The sequence below is a fragment of the Archocentrus centrarchus genome, chromosome 12, assembly GCF_007364275.1.
Source record: "Archocentrus centrarchus isolate MPI-CPG fArcCen1 chromosome 12, fArcCen1, whole genome shotgun sequence".
Taxonomy (NCBI): domain Eukaryota; kingdom Metazoa; phylum Chordata; class Actinopteri; order Cichliformes; family Cichlidae; genus Archocentrus; species Archocentrus centrarchus.
Genome location: NC_044357.1, coordinates 23,004,291 through 23,013,461, shown reverse-complemented (window position 1 = coordinate 23,013,461; position 9,171 = coordinate 23,004,291). Strand labels below are relative to the sequence as shown.

General features: G+C 43.7%; 1 protein-coding gene across 1 annotated transcript; it reads right to left on the bottom strand.

Annotated features, from left to right (window-relative positions):
• Window positions 1-30: 30 nt before the first annotated feature.
• On the bottom strand, window positions 31-7,995 carry kcnv2a (potassium channel, subfamily V, member 2a). The gene is given in 10 exon segments (XM_030742753.1): window positions 31-1,490; window positions 1,493-1,703; window positions 2,348-2,473; window positions 2,555-2,671; window positions 2,753-3,007; window positions 3,113-3,304; window positions 5,676-5,859; window positions 5,991-6,169; window positions 6,904-7,041; window positions 7,705-7,995. Coding segments are annotated over 10 exon segments (1,584 nt in total). The 5' UTR covers window positions 7,843-7,995; the 3' UTR covers window positions 31-1,446.
• Window positions 7,996-9,171: the final 1,176 nt, after the last annotated feature.

The following is a 9,171-nucleotide window of genomic DNA, read 5'->3' as shown; positions in this document are numbered from 1 at the left end:
AAAAAAATGTAAATAAGATGCCCTAAAAAAAAAGAAATTTGACTGCTGTCCCCTTCAAGGTTTTTTCTTGTGCACCTCTGGGCTGCTTCCATGTTTGGACCACTACACAAAGAAAAACCTGTAAAACCAACCCTCGACTTTCATGCCAAGGATCCTCCTCCCTGGTGGGGTTTAGGCCTGGGATACTTCAGGAATGTGACCAGGAGCATTTGGGTGAACTCATCCTTCAGATGTGTTCACAAAAGAAGCAAATATGCATCCACACAAGCTGAAGATATTTAAACCTTGGTTAAATATCAGACTGGGGGCTCGTCCAGGACTGCCACTTCTCAGACATCCCAAATTTTACGTTGCTACCCAGATCAACAAAAAAAAAAAATGGAGACTGACATCAGATCTTTATAAATGTGGGTTTTATTTAAATTACTGAATAATCTAAGTTTTCATACAGAGGTAAAATTAATAACTTCAGCCAGGAGAGCATGACTCAGTCTAGAAAGAAGATGTGGTGGCGCATCAAAAACCAACCAAGCTATGCTTTTATCCATACCTTATCAGATGGACATTATAAGTCCATGCACCCCCCACCCCACCCCACTCCAGTGCAAGGCAGAACTTCATGTTTGGCATGAACACCATCAATTTGTCAGCACACACAGTTCTACTCTAACACCCAGAGGCTTTTGGAGGAGGCAGTTGGGCAGATCATCATCTGCAGCACGTTCATCATGTGCCCACTCTCACTGAACTGAAAACACAACTTTTAAACTTTCTGAGACTTTGTGGGGGTTGTCAGAACGTGACTTCTAAGATGTAATGTAAAAACAGCAGCAGCACAAATGACTGTCTAGAGGTGCATAAGGAGACAACCTTGAAGGCTACAATGGCCAGTGTGAATTTTTTTTTTTTTATTTATTAGGATTATGTCATGCATAGAGGAAGGGTAGATGGAAAATATGCATAAATACACAGATTGCAGTCCTCAACAAAGCAGTCCTCAAGTTTGACTTTAAATGATTGTGGTTCAGACAGATGGAGGTTATCTGACTGAAATATCTCGGGTTCTGAACACTCAGAACTAGTTGTGAAAATCTGCTTTCCAACTGTGTCCTCTTATGTGTTTACAGTCGCTCTGAAAATTGTGAGAACAGAGCATGACGCTGGACTCTGCTGCCCACATGAAAAGTTGTACAAATCACTGAGTAACATGAAAACAGAGGTAGAATGAGAAGTACAATGCCTGGCTTCCATTTCCCTGCACACCCGCCTAACTGATGTCAGAAAAGTGTTTGCGGAGGAAGTTTCCAGCAGCCTCTCACCATCCGGTTGCCAGTCTGGACGAAGCCTAACTGTTGCTTTTGTGGCCATTTCAGGGACTGTCTTCAGGAATCTGATTTCACAATTTTTAATTCTCCTCTTAAATTTCTACAAGCCAACGGCGTCACTTTAGGTGAACGTGTCATCACAGAACTCTGAGAACTTCTTTGCGCCCTCCTGGCGAAGCGCACCTTCCCGCGGGCCTTTGTAACGGCGGTGTACTCGTGGGCCTTGAGCTTGGCGTAATAGTCGGAGAACTTGTTGTAGAGGACGGAGATGGGCATGCCGTTGAGAATCACGCCAAAGGAGATGCAGGCAAAGGCGAAGATGCGACCGAGGTTGGTCTCTGGGTACATGTCGCCGTAGCCCACTGTGGAAATACTCACCTGACGGATGAAAAAGACAAAAACTATGAAGACAAAATAGACACAGCGATAGAATGACTGTAACAAAACAAAAACAGGAGGTTGGTGAAGGGGGTGGGGGAGATTTTGTGTCAACAAATGAAACGCTGCGACCATTTCCTGAGCTGCAGAGAGGCAACAGAACATTCACTGACACTTTATTAAGTACACCTTTTGCCTTACTGTCAATTTCAACTTTGTGACATGGTGTGTTCTCCTGCTGGATGCAGCCATCAGAAGATGTGGCCATAAACATGACATGATCAGCAACAATACTCAGGTAGGCTGTGGTGTTTTGATAAGGCTCAGTTGGTACTAAGAGAGCCAAAGTGTGCCAAGAAAAATATCCCCCCACACTATTACACCACCAGCAGCAGGACACCAACAAGGCATTTTCACCCAGAGAACTGCCCAGGATATTTTTTTCTTTTTCAGACCGTTCTCTGTAAACCCTGGAGATGTCTGTGTGGGGTAAATTCCAGTAGATCAGCAGTTAAATCACCTTTCTACCTCATTCAGTTTGAATTTCAGCAGGTCTGCATGCCTGAGTTGCTGTCATGTCATTCCATTAATGAACGGGTGGACCTCACAAAGTTGCTGGTGTGTGCATTTTTGGGTCGACTCACAGCAGCCCACCACCACGCATGTGGCATGGAGGTGAAGTTGGTGTTGTAGCTATCGTGCTCCACCGTGTACACCATGGCTGAAAACATGAAGATCCCCATGCCGATAAAGAGCAACAAACATCCCACCTGCACAGATGCAGACTTTTAGAGAAATTTCAGCATTTTGTTGAACTCTTTCTTCACCATTTCTCCCAGAGACACCCTGACCTGCTGGTAGCACTGCCTCAGAGTGAAGCCGAAGGCTCTGAGGCCCGTCGAGTGACGAGCCAACTTCAAGATCCTGAAGATTCTCATCAGACGCATGATCCTCAGAACCTGCCCAACCTGCAGAGGAACAAAAACAAAACCACCAGTAAAAATGGATAATATCCAAATTTCATAACCGCCATTCCCATCTTTCTTTACCTTCCCGACACGTGCTACTGTCTCGATGTCTCCGGAGTGCATGTGGATGTCCTTGTATTCAAAGCACTCCAGGATTATCTGCAAGTAGTGGGGCAGGATGGCGATCAGATCGACTGTGTTCAGCACGCTGCGTACAAAGCACTTGATGTCAGGGGTGGAGACCAGGCGCAGAAGGTACTCCAGGGTGAAAAAGGTGATGCAAAGCGTCTCGACATACTCGCCGTAGAACCTGCCGCTGGGCTGACCCGATGGCGTCTAGAACAGAGAAATAAAGTGAAATATTAATCGATAAACAGGATCCGATGCATTGCAGGGATTTTACAGATTTCAGCTTTTACGAAGCTTCAGTGTTACACACGCCTTGTATTGCATCTCCTCCACAGTGTTGAGGGTCATGGCAACCAGCGACACCAGCACGAACATGGAGGAGGCGACCGCCACCAGCTTGGCTGTGATCGAGGAGAACGGCATCTCCATCAGGTTCCAGATTTTCCTCCGGGTCTGCCCGAAGACCATGCTGTTAAACAGCTCCTCATTCTCCTTCGTTTCCACCTGCAGGGTGGAAATGCATCAGTAACAGGATACAATCAGCAAAAGTTTTATTGTTTTTCTGGTTAAAAAAAATGAAATCAAACTTAATGGTCACTAGAAATAAGCAAAAAATATAGAGTTTAGAAATGAGGACAAAACCACCAAACAAATAAAATGTCAAGACAGGTCATAAAGCCAAGAAACTGGCACAGCAAACTGTATAAATCTGTGCCAAGGAAAAGCTTATTCTCTTCTCCCCATCTGTCAAGACAGCAGAGCAGAGTGGTGATTTATAATGTAGGTCAAACAGACTCAGAGTCAGCCAGCAGATTACTGCCAAATCACAGTTAAAATAACTGCCGAACCAATGAGGCAGCAGTAGGTGATGAACCCTTGACATTTTATTTTGCAGCACTGTTAAACATATGGAGTCCGACCGGTGGCAAAATAAATAAAGTCACTGATTACAAACTGCCTCCTGTGTCCTGTGGATTATCCACTTCTTACAGAGAAGGGTCCAACTTTTCTGAGCTGTGAGGAGCACAAATTAAAATCCAAGGGCATGTATACATGAGTGCCGAATTTGAAGACAGACATCCTAAAACAGTCAAATGACTGAACGAGACTTTTTCTGTTTGATCCTCTAACATTTAATATTCATGAAAAGCAGAGCTGTCTTGTTAGTGGGACTATTAACAACCAAACAACAGCTCAGGGGCAGAAAAATTAAAGATGAAACAGAACTGATGAAACCTGCAGTTCCTCTAGTGTCCACTTGAGGCAGGACTCCAAAACGAGTCAATGCTCATAGGCTCCCGTGTTAAAATTCCCAACTTTAAAGCTGTTTTGGTCTCTGCAGCCAACCTGTCCCTTCAGAACAAGTTGACCTCTGACAAATAGAATCACTAAACTGGAACTATTTATCATATTTGTGTTGTTGGTGCCTTTTGGAGCATTTTTTAATGGCAAATGATGACAAATAATGTGAACTTGCTGTGTGGTACACAGCGTCCAAGCAGTTAGTGCTTCAGATTTTGTGTCTGAAATGCTAATATTTCATTAGTTTGGTACTTCATACTTCTCTCAGCTGCTCCATTTAGGGGTCACCACAGCAGATCATCTGCTTCCACCTTGCCCCATCCCTAGCATCCTCCTCTGTCCCACCAACCCTCTGCATGTCCTCCTTCACTACATCCATGAATCTTCTCAGTGGTCTTCCTGTTTAGCTCCTTCAACATCCTTTGCCCAATAGATGCACTGTCCCTCCTCTGTACATGTCCAAACCATCTCAGCCTTGCCTCTTTGTCTTTATCTCCAAACCCAATGAAAAACGTAATATCTTCAACTCCAGCACCTCGAGCTCTGCCAATTGTTAGTGCCACCTTCTCCAAACCATACATCGCAGCAGGTCTCACTACCATCTTGCAAATGTTCCCTTTCACTCTTGCAACTATCCTTCTGTCCCAAATCACCCTTGAGTCTCCGCTCTAATTCATCCCAAAGGTGTTCCATCAGGCTGAGGTCAGGACTCTGTGCAGGCCAGTCAAGTTCTTCCACACCAAACTGGCTCATCCATGTCTTTATGGAGCTGCTTTGTGCACTGGTGTGCAGTCATGTTGGAACATGAAGGGGCCATCCCCAAACTGTTCCCACAGAGTTGGGAGCATCAAATTGTCCCAAATGTCTTGGTATGCTGAAGCATTAAGAGTTCCTTTACTGGAACTAAGGGGCTGAGCCCAACTCCTGAAAAACACCCCCACCCACCCCCCCCCCCCCTCCACCAAGCTTTACACTTGGCACAATGCAGTCAGACAGGTACCGTTCTCCTGGGTCTGGGTTAGGTAACCGACAAACCCAGACTCCTCCATCAGATTGCCAAAGAACACGTCTCCACCGCTCTAGAGTCCAGTGGTGGCTTTGCATTGTGTTTGGGGATATAAGGCTCGGCCATGGAAACCCATTCCATGAAGCTCTCTACACACTGTTCTTGAGCTCATCTGAAGGCCACATGAAGGTTGGAGGTCTGTAGTGACCGACTCTGCAGAAAGTTGGTGATCTCTGTGCACTATGACCCTCAGCATCAGCTGACCCTGCTCTGTGATTTTATGAGGCCTACCACTTTGTGGCTGAGTTGCTGTTGTTCCCAATCACATCTACTTAGTTGTAATCCCACTAACAGCTGACTGTGGAATATTTAGTAGTGAGGAAATCTCAGGACTGGACTTGTTGCACAGGTATCATCCTGTCACGGTACCACGCTGGAATTCACTGAGCTCCTGAGAGCGACCCATTCTTTCAGTAATGTTTGCATACCTAGGTGCTTGATTTTATGCACAAGTAGTTAAACTATGCATGGGTGAGTGAATACTTCCTGCAATCCAGTCTAACTCACCAGTGCACCCATCTCTGCAATCAGCTGCTTCTGTATTTTCAGCTGCTCGTTCAGCTCGTCCTGCCTCTCTTCAAAGGAGATGCGGCAGCAGCGCTGGCTGTTTTTGATTCTGACCCCCCAGTAGTTTATCTCCTCCAGGAAGTTGCGGGGACACAGCTCGTCTTTAATCCACAACACTCCAGTTCTGACAGAGGACAGAGACAGGAAAACAGCATCCAGGATCAATCCAAGGTGTTGCAAAGGAGATAAATCTTGAGCCCACGCAGTGACTGTGTGTGTATTTTACAATATTTCACCTCAAGTGTTTTATGTCACCTGTAGAAATTAAAGATGTTGTGGAAAATTGTAGGGTCACGATCAAAGAAGAACTCATTACTCTGGACGACATAGTCATCACACAGGTCCAGCTTCCTGCTGTGGTCTGTGTACGTGGCCAAGCGGCCAATCCGTGTCTTTGGATACCTGGCAGCTAACCTGTAAGGCAGGTGATACACCTGGAGAAATAAAACAACAAGAGAATGTATATAAATACGCAGTATTTTAAAATACTAATCAAGAGTGGATATAAGTGTGCAGAATAGCTGCAGTTAGTAAAATGCAGCGCTGGACACTGGTGGGTGATGTCATGGTAGCTACATCCATCTTTTATATACAGTTTTTGGTTTCAGCTCTCACTGAGGCCCATGAGCTTTGGGTCGTCTCCTCTGGCCTGTCTGAGGCTCAGAGGAGAACTGCTGAACCTTTGAATCCCAAAGACAAATAGAGTGAGTCAGGCATCTGACCAGGAGTTCTCCTTGGAAACTTTCAGGAACTTGTAAAGGACCCTGGTGGAACAGCCATGTTCTGTGTGGTCTATGGTAGCCACAGCATTGGTCACTGCTATTCAGTTAGAATTTGTCTAAGTCTGATGCATCAAATTTAACATTTGCAGCACTATAAATTTGCAATTTCCCTCTTTTTTTGAAAAATGAGAGCATCAAAAAGAGGGATCAAGTCTGGCATTTTTGATGGGAGCCGAGCGGAACCATAGATCGCACAGGGTCAGAAGTAAAACCCTCTGAGCAAGATGGCTGTGGCACAGACATCTCACAGCCTGACAATGACTCAACTGGCCTCCTAGTGCAGATTCTGCTGCTTGTTAATTATGAACGAAGGTCAAGTTCACTAATAATAAAATAAAAACATTAACATTTATGCAGGACATTTGTGCCAAAATAAAATTAAGTACCGTTCCTCCAACATTGATGTTGAGAACGAAGTGTTTGGTTGGAGAATTCAGCAGGCGGGAGGGAGACACTGGCAATCGATCCTCCACCTCCTCGTTTTCATACTCGGCATAAATATCATAGATATCTCTGCCGAGGTCCTTTAAAATAAAACAGATCCTGTTGATGAATTCAACCTTGCACCGCTTAACGCTGCATACACACCTGCCACTTTATCACACCGCCCACTACACTGTTACACTCTGACACTCTAAAGTCATCTGACATTTTCTGTGCAGTCTGATTTATTTTGCTTTATTGAATTCATTGAGTTTTTTTACTACATATTTAACCATTTACATAGTACTGAAAAGCAATTGATTTAAACCTATTTTTCCCCTTGAAAAGTAAAGCTTTTCAATCGATCTCCTTTGTTATTTTACTTTAGTTATTATTTAATTGAGCTCTATTCTTTCATGTCATTTCTTTTTCCTTATTGGCTGCTGGAACAGGGGAATTTCCTTGGAATATTTATTAATTAGCAGCCTTAAAACCCTAAAAAACTAACAAATGACTTGACTTTAATACTCATTTTTGTTATAAGCCATCTTTGACTTGCTGGAGGGCATTATTAAGCTATTTTCTTTTAGAGAGCTTTTTTTTTTTTTTTTTTTTTAAAGAGCCACTATTTTATTTTAGCTGCACTGGACTTGAATTTTTACAAAAAAAAAAAAAAAAAAAAAAAAAAAATCAACCAAAAAGCCAAAAGTGCAAATCAAAATCAAATGAAAACACTTCCATCACAAATAAATCCAGTGACTGACCTGCATGGAGTTCCATGGCTTCACAAAGGCGCTGATCAAGTCCAGGTGTTCGACCGGTTCTTTGACCTCTTGAGTCCAGCTGCCGGGCTTGTAGCTGGAGAACAAACTCCTGCTGCGAGCTCTGAGGTGGTTAAACATGTTCGCTGCTCAAAGCGTTAAGTGTAAACTGCACAGACACACATCCCATTCTCACACACACTCAGAAATAAAGAAATCATACTCTTCAAACAGATGCACACAAGTGTGTGTGTGTGTGTGAAAGACAACACCACACAGTGACGAGGGAAGTGATTCTCCTCGCGTAATGCTGCTGACTGAGATGATCCGGGTGCTTAAAGATTTAAATACTGTTATCCTCATCTGTCCATCTCCTGATCTCTCACGCTCTCCCTCCCCTCCCACCTACTCAGCCATAACTTTACAAGTCTGGTAAATTGGGGTCATAAATGTGATCATTTTAATACGGTTTTAAGTCAGTCCAGTGCACTGTGTTTGAAAACCACTAAATTTCTGAGAACTTTGTATGACAGAACAGTATTTAACCAGTTTACAACAGCATTAGGTATTTAATGATGCAGAGCAGCCATAAAATGCAGCTCTGACAGCTTTGCCTACAAACAGCACAAACTTTCAGGAGCAATTCCTTTCTTACCCTGTAGGTGGCAAAACCTTCATATCTAAACTGCTGCAGCTGTGACTTCACTATATGTGGTCTAAGTCATAGAGACATACCTATAGGATGATCAGTGGGATCCACCATGGCTGAAAAATGAAGGCAACAGTGTTTGTGTTCAGTAACAATGCCAAAAACTGCAGTTCTTTTAATGGCCACTTGAGGCAGACTCCAAGCGAGTCGATCCTCAGACGCCTGTATTAAAATACCTCAGAAATAAACATGTTTGCAACCTGCTTCAGCCAGTTTCCCCCTTCATAATAAACGTGGGGAAATTCTAGTCTCTTATTAGTCTAGCTAGCGCTACTTACCAGATGTGCATCTATGCATTGCATTTATAGCGTTTATAAAAGAAGCTTGTGACTCCGTCTTGTCCAAAACATGGTCATTTCTGGCTTGTCAAGAATTGCTGATAAAAGCCAGCAAGTGATGTCGTAGCATCTATGTCCTCCGTTTATACAGTCTATGCTTTAAAGCCTCACTACACTGAAACTTAGACAAGTGTTTTCTTCTATGTCTGGACTAACGGGTAAAGAGGCTCAGAGGGGAACTGTTGCTCAGCTGGGGGTTTCCACCAGAAGGAGCTGGAAGTGTCCTTGAGAGGGGACGTATGGACAAACCAACCAGCTGCCACCCTGAGTGGACTCTGGATGATCAGCAGAAAATGCAGATGGATTGTATGTAATCGCTGAGACTGAATTCCGAAAAAAAACTGAAAGCAAGCACCATAACTATCAGTCATTTAAAAACAATTTTTTTTGGACAGTTTATTTGGATTAATACAATCTGACTTT